General features: G+C 49.0%; 1 protein-coding gene across 1 annotated transcript in view; it reads left to right on the top strand.

Moving 5' to 3' along the window:
- ABCA13 (ATP binding cassette subfamily A member 13) overlaps positions 1-13,564 on the top strand; it is a 395,455-nt gene extending 381,891 nt beyond the window's left edge. The window contains exons 60-62 of the mRNA XM_086697122.1: positions 8,917-9,022; positions 10,479-10,616; positions 11,919-13,564. Of these exons, the coding sequence (XP_086553248.1) occupies positions 8,917-9,022; positions 10,479-10,616; positions 11,919-12,014 (340 nt within the window). The 3' untranslated portion in view covers positions 12,015-13,564. The remainder of the gene's footprint in view (positions 1-8,916; positions 9,023-10,478; positions 10,617-11,918) is intronic.
- Positions 13,565-21,528: the final 7,964 nt, after the last annotated feature.

Genomic DNA, 21,528 nt, shown 5'->3' with positions numbered 1-21,528 from the left:
AGCATGAGCGGGGGAGGGGCAGAGAGAGAGGGAGACACAGAATCCAAAGCAAGCTCCAGGCCCTGAGCCATCAGTACAGAGCCCAACGCGAGGCTTGTACTCGTTAACTGTGAGATCATGACCTGAGCCAAAGTTGGACGCTCAACTGACTGGAGCCACCCAGGCGCCCCTGTCCTTTTAAGTTTAGTGAAGTTTGCTTTATGGCCTTCTATATGGTCTGTCCTGGAGAAGGTTCTATGTGTACTTGAGAATAATATATATTGTTCTGTTTGGTAGGGAGCGCTACAGATGGCTTTTAGGTATTGTTGGTTTATAGTGGGTTGTTAAAGTTTGCTATTTCCTTGTTCATCTTTTTCCAGGCTGTTTTACCCAACATTATTATTATTATTATTATTATTATTTTAAATGTTTATTTTTGAGAGATAGAATGCTAGTGGGGGAGGGGCAGGGAGCGAGGGGGACAGAGGGTCTGTGCTGGCAGCAGAGAGCCCAATGCAGGGCTCAAACTCACAGAACATGATCGTGACCCTAGCCGATGTTGGATGCTCAACTGACTGAGCCACCAAGGTGCCCCTGTTTTCTAACATCTTCTAACACAGCATATTAATTTCTTGGTGATTTTTCCACTATACCTATATATTTTTGTTATAGCCTTCGCGGATGCTCTGGGGCTTACCATATACATACTAACTCACCAGAATTAGCTTCAGGTTGAAGGTAACTTAGCTCCAGTGAGACACAGAAATGTCCCATATCGCATTCCTGCCTCTGTGTTATCATGGTTACGCACATGACATTTATCAGTGTTACCACCAAGAACAGGTGGCTGTAATTATCATTGCATATCATTTTTTACATATTTCAGTCTTCTAAAGAAGCTGTCACAAAGGAGAGCAAGTATATATTTATAGCTTTTGTTATATTCCCTCCCTTACATAACATTCCTTGTTCCCTTACCTTTTCCTGTGGATCAAAGTTATCACCTGAAGTGCCTTTCATAGGTGGACACAGCTTTGCTTCCTCTCGCTTCCTTTGGGCTGTTGCTGGCATGTCGACTGCATTTTTATGTGATAGGCCCAATCACACAACTACATATTGTTTATATAATTGCTTTTAAAATCAGTTAAGGGAAGAAAGGGAGAGGATACGCGTTTTTCCTGTCTGTTGTAATTATATAGTCACCTTTTCACATGGATTTAAATGACTGTCTGGAACCCACTTTGAGGCTAAAGTAAGTTCTTAGTTCAGAATTTCTTGGATTGAGAATCCAGTTAAATTCTCCCAGTTTTTATCTGGAAATGTTTTCATTTTGCCTTCATTTTGAAAGATAACATTTGTGGACATAGGATTCTTGGCTGGCAGTTTTTATGGGTTTTTTTTTTTTTTTTTTTTGAGCACTTTAAGTGTTTAAATGTAATTAAATGGTAACATTTCAGTGGGTTCTGTTCTCCATTACTTCTGGTGAGGAGTCCCCTGTTCATCTCGTTCACGGGGTCCCACACTCACCTGAGGCTCTGCTCATTCTCCTTCATTCATTTCTGTCTGTGTTTTGATTACATAACTTCTATCAATCTACCTTCCAGCTTACGAATCCTTCCTTTTGCAGAGTCAAACTCCGGAGCCTCTGGAGTGCGTTTTTATTTCATCCGTATTATTCAGCCCTGGCGTTCCCACATGCGTCTCCGTGAGTGTCTGTCTCTTCCCTGACCGTCTGTATTTGCTGTATTCGATGCAATGCTCTCCTACCTTCCTCTGCTTCTTTAATCACAGTTTCTTTATGTTCTTTCAGCGTATCTACAATCACCACTTGGAAGTCTTTGTGAATCCACCATCTGGCTGCTTTCAGAAACACTTTCTGTTGCTTAACGTTTTGTTTTGGTTTGGTTTGGTTTTATTTATTTTTTTGGCGTATGGGTCATACTTTCCTGTTTCTGTCTATATGTCATAATTTTTTATTGGAAACCGGGCATTTTGATGATACGTTGCAGCAATTCTGGGCATTGGCTTCTGCCTTGGGCTTCTTACGGTTTTCTGCTTGTTTCTGTGTTTAGTGATTATTTGGTTAGTTTTAGCGAAGCCCGTTTCTGCCCCCATCACCGTGTGAGTCGTCTGATGAGGCTTCTCAGGGGGCAGCCCAGGGTGTGCCCACAGTCGCCCCAGAGGGTGATGGTGCTTTGCCCAGAGCCTTGTGCCTCACTCCTTGACCACGCCCAGCTGTTAGCATCACTGATTGCTACTGATGTCAACAGTGTCCTGGGAAGTAAAATGCTCCACAGCGTAATCCAGTCGAATTTGGGCTTCTTTGAACGGACGCTTCCCACGGCCAGTGTTTGAGCTTTGCTCTGACCGCAGGAGGCTCCTTCCAGTGTGCTCTTTCCTCGGTTCTGTCCCGCACACCAGCCAGTTGGCCTGTGTGTGCAGCGCATGCCCCCACGTCCCCCTCGCCTCTTACAGCAACCTCTGCTGACTCTCATGAGGGCCTTGGGCTGGAACTTCTCCACGCTCTGCTGCAAATAGGGTCGGACCCTTTGGGGAGAGACTGGGAATCACCTGCCTTGTGGCCTGCTTCTCTTCCAAGGCAGAGTCTCCGAGCCGTGGCTGTGGAATGGGGTATGAGGACAGCGGTAGGCGTCTGTTGGAGCGACACCTCGTTCAGGAGCTGAGTGCCCCACGCCGCAGGGTGGGCATTGGCCTCGGGTTCTCTTCGGCGTGCGCCTGCCGGTGTGGGGCCACCCCGGGGCGGGAGCCAGAGCAAGGGGCGAGCTTTCCTTTCTCTCCGTCCGCCCAGTGGAGAGCCTTATGCCATGAATGAGTGCTGGGCGGAAGAGGGAAGCCCCCACGTCTTGTCGAATTTTCCAGAACTCAGCCTCCGCAGTAGGTACCAGGGTGGGGGCAGGATGGGGCATGGTGGCACTCTGGTCCTGCCAGGGAGGTGGGACCACGGCCCGGAGCCAGGAGGAGGCCCGTGTGCTCTGATAGCATTGTCTGGAGTGTGGGTTCTGTCCTGCTGGGCTGGGAGCAGCTCGCAGAGAATGGGGCTCAGGTCAGATGCCACAGGGTCTCACTCTTCTTAATTTCCCTAGACTTAAACAATTTTTTTAAATGTTTATTTATTTTGAGAGAGAGAGAGAGACAGAGCATGAGTGGGGGGTAGGGGCGGAGAAAGAGAGAGACAGAGCATGAGTGGGGGAAAGGGGGAGAGAGAGAGAGAGAGAGAGAGAGAGAGAGAGAGAGAGAGAGAATCCCAAGCAGGCTCTGCCTTGTCAGCACAGAGCCCGATATGGGGCTCGAACTCATGAACTGGGAGATCATGACCTGAGCCAAAAGCAAGAGTGAGGCACCTAACTGACTCAGCCACCCAGGTGCCCCTCCCTGGACTTTCTGAGTTCGTGTTCTTTCACTTCCGTCTGCCCTAAAGACCATTTCCAGACCTTGTAAGTAGTTGCTGTTGATAATTCTCAGCATTTTTGCTGGGAAATGGGTCTGTGGAGCACTTACAGCATCATGCCAGAAGTCTGGCCACCCTTTTTCAAAAACGTCCGTTTATGCCCACTCGATGCTAGTTTCATACCTACCCTCCAACATGACTGTGACCTTAAAATGGGGCGCTGAGGGTCGCCTGGGTGGCTCCGTCAGTGGAGCGTCCGACTTCGGCTCAGGTCGTGATCTCGCCGCTCGTGAGTTCGAGCCCCACGTCGGACTCTGTGCCGACGGCTCGGAGCTTGGAGCCCGCTTCGGATTCTGTGTCTCCCTCGCTCTCTGCCCCTCCCCCACTTGGGCTCTCCCCCCAAATAAGTAAAATATGTTAAGAAACGGGGCGCTCAGGCTCATTGTTTCTGAGGCTTTACGAGCACCTGTTCCCCTCCCACTATTGTACGTGTGTTTAATTGTAAAAGCACATCTGAATGACTCAGTGACATTTGGGAAGGGCATGTACCAACCCTTTGATGAGACCATCCCTAGGAAATCAGTCCAGCAAGTCGTTTATGGGGAAACTGGGGAGTTGCTTTCTGTACACACACCTGGCAACGTATTGTAGAAAGCTGGTCCCTGCTAACATGCGCTTCGTTACCGATCATCTGGTTTGTAATCTGTGGTTCGAGGGATCCGGTGTCAGACTAGGAAAATGGTCCCCGTTTTGATGATTCGTCTTGACAACCCCTCTGTCACTGGGGCCTTCCCTGCCCACTGGACTCGTAGGAAGACCTGCCTGATTTGATGCCCGCAAGGGTTCTGTGAATTCCTGGTGCGTCAGGTCGACTGTGTACCTGACGGGTCCCCCCTGGTACCAAGGTGGTACTTGGGGTCCCCCCTGAGAGCCAGCTGCCTGGGCTGGGAGCCAGGTCAATCCAGCTGTGGCCTCTCTCGTTGTTCACAGCTCCCAGCACATTTTTCTCAAGCAACTGTGACCTCAGGCGCTTCCCCGTGGAGTGTGGACGTGGGAGCGAGGTGGCCTCAGAGCTTTCCGTCCACCTGGCCCAGCCCAAATTCCCTTTTCCTTGTTCTCTTGCCTCCCAGGGCTGCCCACACGTGCCCACCTGCGGTCCAGCCACATTCAGGCCCAGAGACTTTTGCTCTAATCTGCCTTATCGAAGTGTCTTCTCGACAAGGGGAGGGGGGGCTGCGCCTAAAAGCAATTCCCGTCTGCTAAGAGAACCATTCATTTTTCTTATTACTCTATTATTATCTTTTTGTTGTTTTTTTAAGGTGTATTTATTTATCTTGAGAGTTGGGGGGAGGGAGAGTGGGAGAGAGGGAACGAGCAGGGGGGGGACAGGGAGGGAGACAGAATCCCAAGCAAGCTCTGTGCTCTCAGCACGGAGCCCCACGCAGGGCTGGAACTCATGACCCCGGTTTCATGACCTGAGCCGAAACCAAAAGTCAGGTGCTCAACAAACTGAACCACCCAGCCACGCCTAGACCTCTGCTTTCATGCAGGAGGATTATAACCTGGTTAGGAACTTTTGTGGTTCTGTTCAGAATCAGAAAATCCCATCAGTGACCCATTTCAACAATGAAGAACCTTTTTGGATCCTTCTGCTTCGAGCGGAAGTTGTCTCCTGTTACTCAGAATGGAAATTGTGGTGTCGGGATTTCAGTGGCGTGGCTAATGGCCACATTTGTGTTCCCACTTTCTCTTCTGAAATGAAAAGGAAAACGAAGGAGATGCCTGTTTGTTATGACCGAGAGATGTAGAAAATCACCCATAATGTCAGCTTTCAAAAGCCACCTTGATTCTGGGGCATCTGTGACGTGAAGGAAGAGGTTCAGAGACGAGGGGGATGGGCAGGAGGCCAGACGAGCAAGCAGGTCTTACAATGTGACCTCACCCACACCCCCCACCCCCGCCCCGCACACACGACAGGCTGCATTGCCTACTTGTTGGGCGAAACACTGTCGTCCGGAGATGATCCCACCTGTTCATCCCTCCTGCAGATGTGGCTCTTGCGTCCTGCTTTCCAGTGACGCCCCTCAGTTATTCCTGGAAGAAGGAAAAAGTTCTAGAACCACGTGGAACATTTTGCTATCCAGTGAAGAAGGGAATGTGGTTGTGACTGCATCAGACTGCATCATTATCTCATCAGTAGGACCTGTGCTCCCGGGAAGAAGATTCCTGGCTTCCAGCAGCTCTCCCGTGACAGCCAAGGCGCTAGGAGGCGGCTCCGCGTACCTGGGGGCACAAGGGAAGGGCGTCCCGGTTCCCCGACAGCTCAGCAGGGCCTTCCCCACAAAGCCCCCACGCCCCGAGCAGGTCTCGCGCTCTGAGCAGTGAATACGCGCGTTCAGTGCTCGGAGGAAGGGTGAGCTGGTGTGGGTCACAGAGGAAGGCACCCGTCACATCACAGAGAATCCGGTGGACTGAGTTTGGCTTTGAATGGGAGACCTCGGCCTTGAGGCTGGCACAGGCCCTTCTGCTGGCCATTCGCCGTGGCAGCTTTGGTCCAGGCTCTGAAAGCTGGGTCTGCAGGCTGTCGTTTAGGAAAGTGACACCCTGGCCGTAGAGAGGGATCTTCCTGGAGAGAGATGTGACGCGGGTCCAACTGCTCTTTATTGTGAAGCTGTGTCAGCAACCCAATCTTGCCTGTAAACTCAGAAGCCTGTGGAGGCTCTTTGCCAAGACCACGTCCCCCCCGGGACGGTTGCTGGGGTTGCCCACCACGTGCTGCTACTGATTTATTAGTCAGAGGCTCTCTTCGCGCAAATACCTTGGATCTACCCTCCTTGCGACCATCCTGATTGGCATGGGCGGTGAATGGAGTGTTTTCTGAACCAGAATTAACTGGTTGAAACAAAAAGGGCAGCTATGACGAAGAGACACAGTTTTGGAGTCAGACGGCTAGAGTGTCCCATCTCTGCCAGAAAAAGCTGACAGTGTAGTCTCCAGACCTCTTTGGGCCTCCCAATTCCACATTTTACAGAGAGGAAATGCCCCCTGTCCTATTCCGTGCACACGGAGGTCGGAAGAGCACACGGCGTACGTTTCCCTGATGTGGACCCGGTGGGTCGTTCAGGCGTGTTGGACCAATGACGGGATAGGTAAACGAAGGACAGGTGCTGCTCTGAAAGCCTTTAGACTAGAAAGCGCCCGAACCAAACAAATCCCTTCTGAGTTTGGCTCATTGGCATAAACGTGTAGGTTATAGGCAGAAATGAGAAAGTAAAGCTAACATAAATTAGATTCTTGCATCACGAATGAATTCTGTAATCTTCTGCCCAGAAGTCTTGTTGACTACCCCAGAGAGATCCTCAGACGCTTGCCAGCCTCTTTCAGGAACGTTTTCTTGTGAAGCGTTTTTTTTGTTGTTGTTGTTGTTGTTTTTTTTTTTTTGTTTTTTTTTGTTTTTTTTTTTTTTCCGTAAAGAGTGTTGTAATTCGGATCGTCTGGAGTAAAGTTGGAAGTGACTTAGTTCAAAGGAAACCGCATCTGAAAGATTTTTGAATATCAACGTGTATGTTTATAGTGAGAATTTAGCATGGGTTTTTCCAAATGCGCTAGCAAAACGTGACCGCGGAGATGCGGTTTCCGCTGATGGTGCCTGGATCCCCACGTACCTGGAGGAGTGATGTCATCTGTGCGCACTGTCCCCTCCCACCTTTGTGCTTTATGTCCTACGCGCTTCCGATCCGTGTTCTAATGGGTTCATCTGTGTTTCCCGAATACACGTGAGGTCCTTGACGCCAAAGCCAGTGTTCTTCCATTTGGGTCCCGTCCTTGGCAGAAACTAAATTTCACTGGGTATGTATTTACTTAACTTGCTCAGTGCCAGACGCGGTCCCGGGTGGTTTCCGAGAAAATCATTCAGTCCCCTGACACCGTTAACAGGCAGCTGGTGGTGTTACCCCTTCCCCGACGTGAAGATGTGATGCCCGGGTCCCACGTCTGGGACGTGGAGGGAGGGGATGTGTTCTAACCTGGCTGGCCACCGGGGCTCGGCATCAATGGCACACACACTGTCAGACTCAGAATGACGACCAGACCAGAAGCACACCTGTCCTCCACCGTGCCCCCAGGACATGACTTCCTGCGTGGACACGATTCCCCACGTGAGATGTGGAAACACACCCCCACTTGGGAGGCTGTGATGAAGGCGGGTTGGAGGAGCCGGGTGAGCGGGCCACACGGCAGGTGAGCCCTGCTCCCGAGCATAGGAGCAGCCAGGACTCGCGCTCCGGCACTGACCCAGCGCGGGCCTTCACGAAGGCTCCGGGGCAGCTCAGGAGACGGGCCAGTGGTGTTTCTCTGCCTGCTTTCATTTCTGTTTCATCAGAGTCCTCTACGATCTCTCAGCCATGAGCGGGTGGACTCCAGACCATCAGCCCTGGATGTTGGGGGAGGTTGGGGCCAGGCTCACATCTCGGGGGAAATTTGAAGTCAGGGCAGGAGCAGGAAATCAGAACCCGGATTAGGATCTCGGGTGCTCCGTGTCCCTGAGCAGAGTCACATTATCTTGGGGCTCCTTCTACACCAGACGGATGCACCTGACAAATGATTTGACCGCAAGCATCTTGGGGTCAACCTCACTTACGACAAATTTACTTAAATTTTGTGTTGCATTTAAGTAAATGAAGGTGCTTGTAAAGGTCTGGGCATGCCATTTGGTCCATTCATTCATTCATTCATTCATCCGTTCATTGATTCAACTCATCGTTATTAGTTCTGGGTACTTGGGATTGATCTGTTTGTGAACAAAATCGACAGATCCGCTGTCCTCATGGTGTATTCATGGATCTTTACTGAGATGCTGTTATGTGCCCAGCACCACGTGAGGCACCTGGGATAGGGTGGTGGAATCACAAACCTATTTTTGGAAGCCCCATAAATTCCTGGAGGTGACCCTTGGAGATCGCTCTGTGGTGTGGCTGTCACCACACGTGTGGTCGCCCGGCCACAGCTCCGAGGCGTTGGGAACCGGACCTCCCAGGCAGCAACATCCTGCAGTGACCGCACCTGCTGGGTCAGGGGATGCTTGGGAGGGTTGTTTTATGGGATGAAGAAGCGATCGCCCCACTGACTGCTTGGATGTCCCTGTCTCCTTCCGCCCCCCAACTTAATCACCGCGGACCTGGGGCAGCAGTGTATATCAGGACTGGTCTTCGTCCTGGCTCCAATTTCTCGAGCTCGTCACTCTGCTTTCAGTCCGCGTTCAGCTTCCCTCTTTTACTGAATAAGCATTGATTCCAGGGCTTGCTGGTTTTGTTTTTAAAGATCAATCCGTGTCTGTGTCAGTGGAGTACAGAAAACGGCATCACTGAGTTATAATTAACTTCTGAGTATTGTATATTTGAAGATCCAAAATCTCCCATTGATTTGGCATACTGACTTTCTTTTCTGGAGCCCTGCAGAAATGGACTTGGAAGTTGCCCACCTTACGTCCAAAGAGCTGTAACCGTATTTTAATTTCGTTTAACTTTCAGGTTCGGTGATGGCTATACAGTCAAGATTTGGCTCTGTAAGGAAACCAGTCCACACAGTGTGGTTTCTGACTGCTTGAAGCTCCATTTTCCAGGGATCCAGTTTAAGGTAGTGCTGATATTCTATATGACTTCTTTGTTTTGAGCACAAGAAATCTGAGAAGGGGCGTCTGGGTGGCTCAGTCATTTGGGCGTCCAACTTCAGCTCAGGTCATGATCTCACTGTTCATGTGTTCAAGCCCCATGTTGGGCTCTGTGCTGACAGCTCAGAGCCTGGAGCCTATTTCGGGTTCTGTGTCTCCCTCTCTCTCTGCCCCTCCCCTGCTCTCACTCTATCTCTCTCAAAAATAAATAAACATTAAAACAATTTTTTAAAAAAGAAATCTTATAAGCACATTTACCTTGTTCCCTGTTTTAATTCCATGCCTTTACGAGTCCTCACCTGTTGTCTTAGCCTCATTACAAAACATAGGCTCCCCCCTTCCCCACTGAAAATAGCAAAGGGCGAGCGCATGTTGCTTGATCACTGTGAAGGATGATGAGCCCGTCTGGCCAGTTTGTTGGGTCTCCCAGAGTGAACTGTGGTTTCGTAGGCCTGTTACCCGTGGGCCCAGTCATGTTTCATCCAGGAAGGAAAGATTACAGAAAGGAATTTCTTCCAGGCATTTGCTGTGGGGTTTAGAGGCTTGGTGGTTTCAGCACTATTTTCACAAGGGGTGCACGGTGCGTGGATCGTAATCCTCCGCTAACGTGATGCCAAGTGATCCCTGAACCAGCAGTGTCTTTGTCACCTGGGAGCTGGTAGGATCTGCAGGATCCCAAGCCCCAACCAACCAAATCCAGATCGGCATCTGAGGACGTGACCCAGTGATTCCTACGCACAGTAGCATTTTAGAAGCGCCGTGTATGTAGAATACCTTGGATAGCTGTGTGGTCCTTGTTTGTCATAAATTCTAATAGGTTCTGGTCTGTAAAATAGCTGTCACCTGTCTATTTCCACAAGAGCCACCGAGCGAAATCCATCGATAAGCATGCTGTACAAGGCCGGTGGTTCGTGCTCATGAACAGCCCCAAATAGCCCGAGGACACACGTGCTGTTACCCTGCTCTGCACATGTGCCGACAGGGGTCAGAAGGTTTGCTCTCCCACCAAGAGCTGCTCCGCCAGCTAATGGTGAGGGCGACAGGGATCTCTCCTCACGTCCCAGCCAAGTTCAGGTCCTCCATGCATCTCCTTACTCGACAGTTACGTCCTCCTTCTCAGCTAGTGCTCCGTACCCCCTCACCCCTAGAGCGCTCTTCCCCCCCTTATGGCATGTTGGGGGGGCATATAAGGGGCAGATCGGCGACTCGGCCTTGAGGGGGACCACCCATTTGCTCTGCCTCAGAATCAGTCGTCAGTACGCACGCACTGGGGACCCAGAATGGACCCACACCCCAACCGGTATTTGGGTGTGTGGTTTAAAAAAAACCGTCATTTACTTAGCAGTTAAATATCCTGTGATCGACTTTGTGTGACGGCGGCCAGTCGTGTGATACGGTTTACGGTTTGCTTTTGGCTTTTAGGGGCAGCGTCTTAACCTGCTGGAATACCACGTGCCGAAGCAGTGGGAGTGCTTGGCCGACCTGTTCAGGGTTCTGGAAGGCAATAAGACCTTCCTGAACATCCAACGTTACTCCATCAACCAAACCACTTTGGAACAGGTATTGTATCTTGAACGCATCGGCGGGTTGCATTTTGGTACCTGCTTGAGGCCTCCCCAGCTGATTTTAATTATTTTTCTTCAACATTTATTTATTTTTTTTTAATTTTTTTTAATGTTTATTTATTTTTGAGACAGAGAGAGACAGAGCATGAACGGGGGAGGGGCAGAGAGAGAGGGGGACACAGAATCAGAAGCAGGCTCCAGGCTCTGAGCCATCAGCCCAGAGCCCGATGCGGGGCTCGAACTCACGGACCGCGAGATCGTGACCTGAGCTGAAGTCGGACGCTTAACCGACTGAGCCACCCAGGCGCCCCAACATTTATTTATTTTTGAGAGAGAAAGACGACAGAGCACGAGTGGGGCAGGGGCGGAGAGAGGGAGACACAGAATCCAAAACAGGCTCCAGGATCTGAGCTGTCAGCACAGAGCCCGATGCGGGGCTCGAACTCACAAACCTCGAGATCATGACCTGAGCCGAAGTCAGATGCTTAACCGACTGAGCCACCCAGGCACCCCCCACCCCTACCCCTGCAGCTGATTTTAAAAGTAGCCAGATTACTTCTTGAGGTCATTCTTTCTTTAAATTACTCACTGGTTTTACAACATAGGATGGTTTGTTTCTTGTCAGCTGTCCACTTAAGGTACATATTTAGGGGGCCCCTGGGGGGGGGGCTCAGTCGGTTGAGCATCCAACTTCAGCTCAGGTCATGATCTCACGGCTTGCTGGGTTGGAGCCCCACATCAGGCTCTGCCCTGACAGTGCTGAGCCAGCCTGAGTTCCTCTCTCTCCCTCTCTTTCTGCCCCTCCCCCACTTGTGTTGTCTCTGTCTCTCCTCTCAAAATAAATAAATAAACTTAAAAAAAAAAAGGTACGTATTTAGCAGGGCTCCGGTTTGTAGACAAGCAGAGTGGTTGTTCACTGGGGAGATCGTGCCCTGCTAACCTTCCCTTCTTCGTTTTGCTTGCCCCCCCCCCAAACGTCTAAGGGGACTCTGCTGTAAGTGATCCTTAGTGGACTTTGGGAAGCAAAGTGCTCGCTTTACTGAGTGCCAGCATGTAGAATTAAATCACAGCTTCTCTCTCAAGCCGCGCTTGAGGCATCCAAAATTTCCAGGCGATCTAATAATTGTCCTCAAAGGACTTACCTGCTTATGGTGGTTTCTAGGCGGGTGGTATGAATGAGTGCCTTGTGGTTTGGGGGCAAGTGGGGCTGTGCTTTAAGGTGCCCCTTCGTCTAATAGTTGAGAAGAAAAGGTCTAGTGTTCTTACACGTTAACGATGGTTTTCATCCTTTCGTCAGGTATTTATTAATTTTGTTACCGAGCAACAGAAAGCTTCACCGTGCACCCGGGCTCCATCCACCGGCTGTCACCAGCCCGATCACCTGCCTATCTAAGCATGAAAGGAGACGTTTCTAAGAGGAATAATACGTTGTCTTTGGTTAACAAGTCATCCTGGAGGATCAGAAGAGCCCGAGCACCCCGGAGGTGCTGGGGGTCTGGCTTCTGCTGGTCAAATCCATACTTTCTCATTTCCTTTTTGAAACTGCTAACTGATAACCAGCCACCTCAAAGATTGGTTTCTGTAGACTTTTAGGGCATCCCCCTGCATGGTTTGTCAAGCCAAGGAGGGGCCGGCTTCTTGGTGACGGGGGCACAAGGGACCCTCGAGTCCCGACTGAGACATCTTGGAGCTGGAAAGGCTCTGCCAGAGATCATCCGTTCCGAACATTTCATTGTACCTTTAAGGAAACTGAGGCGGCCAGGGCTAGTAACTTTCCCGACTGATTTGTTTAGGAAATAGTAGCTCAGGCTATTTTCCATTTTTGCCCCATTTTACTAGATACGCTGACATGTGTCTAAATAAAAATTCAAGGATTTAAATACCATTTTTTTTGTAATACTGGATGTTCTATGGTAGGACATGTGAAAATTGCCATTTTTTTTTTCATACAAAAGCTGCTTTTTTTAAAGAAATCAGAATTCAGGAGCTTTTTAGTGAACGCTTTAGCAAAATTGAGTAAATTGAACTGGGTACTCTCTGCCATTTATAACAGTTTTATCAGAGTTGTGCAGATTTTAAATATAAGGAGGTACGGAAAGCAATATAATGTGGATGTATTCTGTTTTTCTTAATTTCTTAATTTTCTTAATACTTCCTGGCATTCTCTCGGTTTTAAAATCAATGACGCACACTGTCTAGTTACCTTCTCATTTTGCCAGGAAAATTAGTGCGATACGTAGTAAATAAACATTACCTTCCAAACACTTGAAAATTTTCTAACAACTAAGCCATTCTCGGAGTTACTGCCCTAGTCTCTTCAGATACAAAGTCCCGCGAAGTGGCTCCAGAGGGCCACGGCGGGTTGACATTCTGCATCTGATGGCAACAGGCGTGAAGTGAGTGTGTCCGTCCCTGAAAATGGTTTCTTGCCAGGCGTTTCTGAGTTTTGAGATGTTTCTCAACCTTCTTTGAATAACATTTTTTCCCAAATCTCCATGGACAGCTGCATTCATTTCATTTGAAAGTTCGACCTTATCCAATTAAAGTTTTGAGTAATAGTAGCTTGGAGCTCAAAGCTTGTGAGATTCCTGTCCCTTTTCTTTCCAGACGCAGGATTTCACTAAAATCTGTCTTTTCCTGATACCATTCGATACTAGAGATCTTTTTAACTTGTTAGGATTCAGCCAGTCAGAGAGTTTTTGTTTGAATGATTTCAGTTTCACATGAATCACATGAATCATGCTTTCCTAAAGAAGTTGCAATTTAGGGTTTTAGGATACCACCCCCCCCCCCCCGTTCTAACACAGTCTCATTGTCAAAGTGGAGGATGTAATCCTTTGTTATGATTGTTGTTGAATTGATCAATAAAGCCCAAGACCCAGGAACATGGTTCTACTGTAGTGAATAAATGAGGTGCGCTTTTGCGTCGCCCGATTCTCGGAACGAAGTTGTGTATTTCTTTGCATGTTAGGGATCCGGTTTAAAAAGCTAAGGGGGAAATGCATCCACTCTAGATCTTTTAAAGCTTGAAAAGGTTAACATTTGTTTGAGTCTGCAACGTTCCGCTCTCGGAGATTCTTTGAGCTGCCGTTTTCTTGGAGGTGCTGCTTCCCAGTAGGCCTTTGAACAGTCAACAGGAAGAGAAAAGAAACTTGTATGTGCGAGCTCCATACCCCAGAAGACTGGACACAAAAGGTCAGATCTTATGTTAGTGTTGAAAATGTCACTGCATGTATAAGTCATGCGGATATTTTACACCTTTGCAGCTAGACATTTATCTTAAGACCTTTGGGCTTACGGTCACACAACTGAGACTTTTAAACCAACTTCCTTCTTTTGGAAGCATTCCGAGGATGGTACTTCATAAGGCAGAGATCGTAGTGATTACCCCGGTTCCAGCAACCTATCTTTTATCATGTGGCTTATCTTCACCCGGATATTTGAACACAGGATAGATAAAAACCCTCACCCAAAATCAGGATTGGAGAAAGCAAACAAGGAGTATATTTTTAGAAGAGTAAACAGTGGGGGACTGACTGTTATAGTTGGCTTGGTTTAGTGGATGTCGAACTGAAAAACAGCAGAACACGATCATTCTAAAACCTTTCGTGAAATATCGTCCCCCGCCGCCACCCCCCCCCCCGCTGCTGCACCCACCCTCCCCCACTATTTGGTATTCATGAATATGACATAAAGACTTCAGCTTAATCACAAACTCCCCCCTCCTAAGTGGGGGATAGAGACACTTGACATTTTCAGACTGGTTTGGGTGTGTTTTCCTCTCTGACTTTGCTTTCCTCTCTGACTTTCCTTCGGTGTGTTGCAATATTTCAGCCCGGTGGTGGTTTTGCTGCAGGATGCCGCTGGTACGTTACAAGTCAGTTTCACACACTTGAGTAATTCAGAGCCCTTTATGTGCACACGCGCGTGCACACACACACACACACATGCGCGCGCACACACATTCATTCTTTCGATCCATACTATTGAGCCCATTCTGTGTCCATAAATACATGGTGGGTACGGTAAACGTGAGGTTGGTAGGCCAGCAAGTAAAAAACCCACATGGTCCGTGACCTTGAGAAGCACGTGGTGATGCGGGGAAGGCAAGGTGAGGTCTGCGGGCAACAAGCACTCCTGCCCTAGGGCCACACGGAGTGCTTCCTTCTAACCAGGGTGCAGGAACCAACTTTGTGGAGTAGTTACCACGAGGCTGGGTCGTCACAGATGGAGAAGTGGGATAAGGTCTGTGAGGATGAGGGAGCATCAGAGCATATCAACAATATTCAATGGGCAATGGCTATTTGCCTGTTATTCTGGTAGATGCTGATACAGTGGCTCCACAGACCTCAAAAACCCAGCTCTGCCATCTTTAGAATTTCCCTTATATCCCAAAATGGCTGCTGGAGCACCAGCTATCACAACATCCAAATCAGAAAAACAGATTCGATTTAGGGGGAATAAAAAAGCACACCATTTAAAGAGATCTCCTGGCCGTCTAACCCACGTACTCAGGCTTATATGATATCATGGTACAGTTTTAGCTGAGTCCCTAAAATGAAGTGAGAATTCTGATTCTATATAAGAAAATGGATACTGGATAGACAGCCAGCAGTCTCTCCTCTAGGAACACATAACCAGTTTTGTGCCATTTGCATGAGAATAGAATGAATTCCATTTTGGACCTGTTAAGTAAACTAAGTAATGTCAAAATTACGTGACTATCTTTGAGCAGTCTGGGTTCTTAAGATCATTACTATTTTCAGAATTAAAGTAGCATATTAAGATCTCTAGGTCAGATGCCATTTATAAATATAAGGATAAGTGGTATCCAGTAGATAAGGAGAAGAAAGAAGTGTATGGACATTTTCTGTTTGGACTTTAAATAAATCGTCTTGTCACTTACAGTGAGGATTCCTATAAGAGTTTTAGTAGATCTTTTTTTTCCTGCTGGAAAGGGTTTCAACTCGCTGAAACAAGTCAGAAGCGTTATTTTTCTTCTTTGCTTTGGCTTCTCATTGTAAAGGGGACATTTCACTACTTTGTCAGTGACTCTACCACATTTGAGTGTTTTAAGGAAAAGTGGGGTCCACTGAGTTGAATGTACATCTCAAACCTTGCAAAATTCATTGCTTAAAAGACACATCTAGAACAATCAGGAGCATGACTTTCTTTTAAATAAGGGAATGTTGAGAATAACAGCTGCCATGGCATTTATGCCTCACACGTATGGCTTTGTCTTGCTGAATTTCACCCGTTTGCAAATTGTGATGGTATATTATTTGGTGTGTGATTTTTGTCCTTGAGAAATTGGTAACACGGCTTCAGATCAACCTTCATGGGGCATCATGGTGACGGTGAGTCCTCGGTTACCGAACTTGTCCCGCGTTCACACTGGGGCTTGCTCTGTCCAAACATAGTCATGTGAAAACTTCATTGGCCCCGCATGGGTTGAAATGAATTAGTGTTACAGACGGGGGCAAGCTAGCAGTCCAGGGAGCATCAGGAGACCCGGCTTGACTTCCCACTCAAGTGGGGTCTTTTCCGCTCTATCTTGAGCTTCTGTTTTCTTCACTTTTACGATCCAGACAAGATCTCTAAGCAGCCTAGTGAAATCAGCAAGCCTCCACAGAGAGTGCCTGAATATGCAATATTAGCCAAGAAAACGGAGCAGATCTACGGATAGAAATGGGGTATGAGAGAATACTATGAAATACTTTGCGTCGCTTATTTTGAGACAGGTGAAATAGACAATATTTTTTGTAAACCATTAATGATCGAGATTGCCTCAAGAAAACAATAACCAGACTAGAAAATGAATGGGTAGCCACGGGTCGTCACCCCCAATATTAACTTACCCCAAGACAGGGACCCAGATGGCTTTATGAGTCATACCGAAGGAGATAAACTCTGTTATACGACTATTTTAGAAAATATAGAAGGAATTGCTACCAATCCCATTTTATGATGCCCATGTAAACTTGGCACAAAAATGTTCTCCAACAGTAGAGGTAAAGCAAGTGTAGAACACCTTCATGTATGAACACAGATACAGAAATCCTGGTAAATGGACCTCAGTAGTGTGTATAATGGGTCTTATTATAAATGCGATTTATCTAGGGATTGCAATGGTGGTTTAAGCAGAAACAACACAACCCACTGAGTTCAAAGGGAAGAATGCGAAGTGTCTGAAATGCATACAAAATATTTCATGAAATGTGTGATAAAATATATTACAAAATGAATTTAACATTGCAAGTGATTTTCCACAATCTGCTCAAGTGTGCGTCTAAAATGTTCAAAGCTGAATTGTGTTGCTCTGTGTAAATTCACTATCCCTCTCTCGGGGACTTTTCCCTACTGATGTTTTCGGTCTTCTTCATGTCTCTTGGAACTGGGTCCTCTTCTTCAGCATGTGGGATGCTCTGTCTGTCTCATTGTCAGTGCCTGCTGCCCACCGTCTGCCTCCTCCTGGCCTGCGGGCCAGAGTCTCCGGAGCCTTTCCTGCCCCGCGGACGCTCAGCGCCCTCTTCCCACTGCCCTCAGGGAGAGTGCACTCAGGACACGGCTCCCTAGTGCCACCAGAACTGCTCTGGCTGAGACCAACAAGGGTCTCCGCCTACTCAGTCCAACAGACTGACCTCTCCTTTGCAATGATTTTTATCCCTTGGATTCCTCGGTTCAACAGTTCCCTGGCGTTTCTTCTCCTTGGTTTCTTCTTTTAGGCAAATGTTCCTCCTCTGCTCTGTGAACTGTGGGGGTGTCGAGCCGAGCTCTGGGCCCTCTCCGTCCCACGGTGTAGTCTGCCCTTGACATCTCTTGCAGGTTTCCCCCTGGACCGCGTTTGTGCTATGGTGTTCCCACCTTACCACCTGCCCCTGTCTGATCTTGATGCCAGCCCTCTGCTTTCTACATTTATGGTGGGTGATATTTTTTTCACATGTAGGCTAAAACGCCACCCTCTGGGTGAAATGTCCATGCTGTCAGAATAAAGAAGAGCCTTGGCAAGGACGCCTGGGAGACGCTGACCTGCCCTGTGCACCCCCCTCCTCCAGCTGCACTCTCCTCCCTTGCAAGCTTGAAATAAACCAGGCCTCTTGCTACAGTGGATGTGTACACGTGCTTCCCTCTGCTGTATCCTCTGTCCACGCCCTCGTACTGAACTGACGTGTAACGTGTCCCCTCTGCGTGCCCGCATGAGCGTTGCCCCTCCTGCATATTTCCCTGCACGCTGCTGAGTCCCTCCCTCCACAACCCTCCCATCTCAATGCACCGTGTACATCATCTCCTTCCCAACAGGCGCCATGGTGATAATGTTACTTGTGAGCAGTTATTCGACCAAGTGCAGCAAAACCTTGGTTTGTGAGCATAATCCATTCTGGAAACATGCTTGTCTCCCAAAGCGTTCGTATATCACAGCAAATTTCAAGGGCCATTGGCTTGGTCGTGATCATGGGTCGTTCGGCGTTACGTACGCTCGTTTATCAAGTTAACATTTATTAGGAATGTTTGCTCCTCTTGCGGAACCCTCGCAGAACAAGTTACTCACAATCCAGAGTTTTACTGTATATCTCCCCCACTAAGTTGTGATTGCCACCAGGCCAGTGACAGTATTGTGTGTGTGTGTGTGTGTGTGTGTGTGTCCTTTCTCCATTTCACGCCCGATGCCTGGCACCAAATCGGTGATCACTAGACAGTTGTTGAGCAAAGGAATCTGTGAATGAGTGAATGGCTATCGATTCCCCTGTAGAATAACCAGGCTGCTCTAGGCCTCCAGGGCCGTGTCTACTGCAAAGGCAAAGCCAGCAGAGAAAGGTGAAGAAACACTGGGAAAGCTGCCTTGGGGCTGACCAGGAAGCTGGTCCTGGCAGAGGACCACATCCCGAGCCGGGGGCTCAGTGCTGCCGAGAAGGGAACGGAGGTGGGACCGAACCCAGCCTGTGTGCCCCTGAGGCGACAGGTGGATCAAGAGGCGAAGGTGGCGGGCTGGGGCCCTGGCAGCCAGCCTGTGCCTGGGGGCCGAGCACGGCCCCCATGATTCCAGGCAGATGCGGTGGCCGGAGGCAGGGGCGTGCCCGGCTAGGTGTGTCGTGTAGGATGAGAGCTTGCCTGGCCACCCTCCCAGCCGTTATCCCCTGCTTGCGTCATGGAGGGAGCCCGAACTGGATGCCACGACACCAGTCCTGCCATGGCCACGGCCCTCCCTGCTGCGCTGTTTGGGTTTTCCAGAATCATTCCGGCCCATGATGGTCGCTCTCCTCCTCATCCTCTGCTGATCCTCCCAGGCCCTCTGCTTCCTCTTCCCCATCCAGAGAACGCTTCCCCTGCCTCCTGGCCCCCTCCAGCCACGTCCCCAAGGGCTGCTCTGGCACACCTGTGTGGGGCCCCATCGCTTATTCTCCTGCTTTCCAGAACTTGCTTTTCAGGACACCTTCATCATCCTTCCTGTCTTAATTCTTCTTTGAACCAGAAGTTCAGAGTCTGTTGTGCCCACCTCTGAATGTCTGGATTCCTGGACACATTTTTATTCTTTTTTTTTTTTTTATTTTTATTTGGATCCAAGTTAGTTAACTTACAGTATGATAATGGTTTCAGGGGTAAAATTTCGTGATTCATCACTTCCATGCCACACCCAGTGGCAACCTTCAGTGTGTTCTCTGTACATAAGAGTCTCTTATCGTTTGCCTCCCTCTCTGTTTTTTTCTTGTTCTTCCTTCCCTTCCCCTCTGTTCATCTGTCATGTTTCTTAAATTCCACATATGAGTGAAATCATATGATACTTGTCCTTCTCTGACTATTTTGCTTAGCATAATACACTCTAGTTCCATCCACATCATCGCAGATTTCAAGATTTCATTCTTTTTGATGGCCAAGTAATACTCCACACACACACACACACACACACACACACACACACACATATATGACATCTTCTTTATCCATTCGTCTGTCGATGCACATCAGGGTTCTTTCCATTCTCTGGCTATTGTTGGTAGCGGTGCTGTAAACATTGGGGTGCACGTGTCCCTTGAAATCAGCACTTCTGTACCCTTTGGATAAATACCTAGCAGTGCTATTGCTGGGTCTTAGGGTAATGGTATTTTTAGCTTTCTGAGGAACCTCCACACTGTGTTCCAGAGCGGCTGCACCAGTTTGCCTTCTCCCCCTCTTCCCAAGAGGGCTCCGTTTGCCTGCGTCCTCGCCAACATCTGTTGTTTCCCGAGTTGTTCATTTTAGCTGTTCTGCTGCGCGCGAGGTGGCGTCTCATGGTTCAACACATGTCTTTATATCATTCTCCTTGCATATAGTGCTGTTTGCACAATCAGTTGCAGAACCAGCTGCACCGTGGTGGTCCTGATGTTGGATCTGGGGTGAGTGTTCTGACACACAGGACCCACATTACCCTTCAAAGTGCATCATCGCTGTGAGCCGGCAGTGCGGGAAACTCAGCCATGAGTGAACGAGATCACTCAGGGCAGGACCTGCCTTAGCTTCCCGTGGGCTCTGCGGGTCCTCCGCTGTGTCCGCTAGGGCTCCCTTGCACAGACGTACAGACGGCAGTGGCTTGGCAGTGGCTTTCCTGGCCATGGGGAGGCCGCCTGTGAAGTGGATACGTTTTCCTGCAATTCATCGGAAGCGAGAAGTGTAGAATGACCCGCCCCCGCCCCTCCCAGGTCCCGCGTAGCTGTGGTGCCCACAAGGGGAAGAAAATGGCCAGGTTCCAGGCCCCAGGCCCCAGGCATGTCGCGGTTGTTAATGGGGTCCCCAGGACACATTAACCACACCCCAAGTTCATTTAATCTCCTTCAAGCAAGCTGGTAACAAAGATCTTAATAGGAACTTGGCACCTTGGGGGAAAGGATGCGTCGTCCGTCAGATATAAGCAGAAAATGCCGTTAATACCGACGACAATAATGTGTCCCGTGTTTGTGGAAAACAGACGCTCAGTACCGGCATTTTAAGGATGATTATCACACAGACACACAAGATGTGGACGGACCTGGGACCAGGCGTAGCGCATCCTGGGAGAGGTGTGTTCCAGGCCCGGAGCGAGGGTGGCTCCTGGGGCGGGACAGAGTGTCTCCACAGCCAGAGGTCCACACGGGGGGAGGGGGGGGACGAGAGGCATGATGGTGCCCCGGCAGCTCCAGGAAGCCCAGCCGGGTGCAAGCACAGCTCCATCTGAGACAACTCTCACCCCGGAGTCGCCCAGCTGGAGCCTGAGTCGGGTCCAGGGTGGGGGGGATGAGGGCCTGGGTCTTGGGAGGACCTATAAGAAAGCAGAATTTCTGACAGCAGCGAAACAGAGGCACAGGTGCTGCGTGCCCGGCGGGCCTTTCTAAGGCAAGTTTTGTCCCTGGATCTTTCTTCTTAAATCTCAACTTTTATTTTTTGCTCCACCCGGCTGTTGCCCTCCGGATGCTTATCGGTCTCCTTTCCAGTTTTCCAGCTCTCTTATCTTCTCTGCAGTCTTCAGCTTAGAGAACATGGGTCACGACCCCTGCAGCTGTTATCTCGTGTTGCGGGCGAGCACGGAAGGGCCATGACCTGGAAGGACGAGCGAGTCTCAGTGTGGTTTGTGCAGCCACCCCCTTGGAACAGGAGCCAGAGGCTGCCTCCGGTACCTTGTCCCATTGTCCTCAGGCATTGGAGAGACCCTTAATGAGGGCAGAATGCCTTTACTGGGAGTAGCCATCCAAACCAATGTACAGAAGAATACCGCCTCAGAAGGGGGAAGGCAGAGTAGAAGATTAGGGTTTTCAGACACACACATGCAAAATAACGAACCCGGACCCCTTTCTTACACCATACACAAAAATAAACTCAAAATGGATTAAAGACCTAAATATGAGACCTGAAACCATAAAAATCCTAAAGAACACAGGCAGTAATTTCGCTGACATCAG

The sequence above is a fragment of the Puma concolor genome, chromosome A2 (genome assembly GCF_028749965.1).
Source record: "Puma concolor isolate L17-30 chromosome A2, mPumCon1.1.hap2, whole genome shotgun sequence".
Classification (NCBI taxonomy): domain Eukaryota; kingdom Metazoa; phylum Chordata; class Mammalia; order Carnivora; family Felidae; genus Puma; species Puma concolor.
This window is presented reverse-complemented; position numbering and strand designations above follow the sequence as displayed.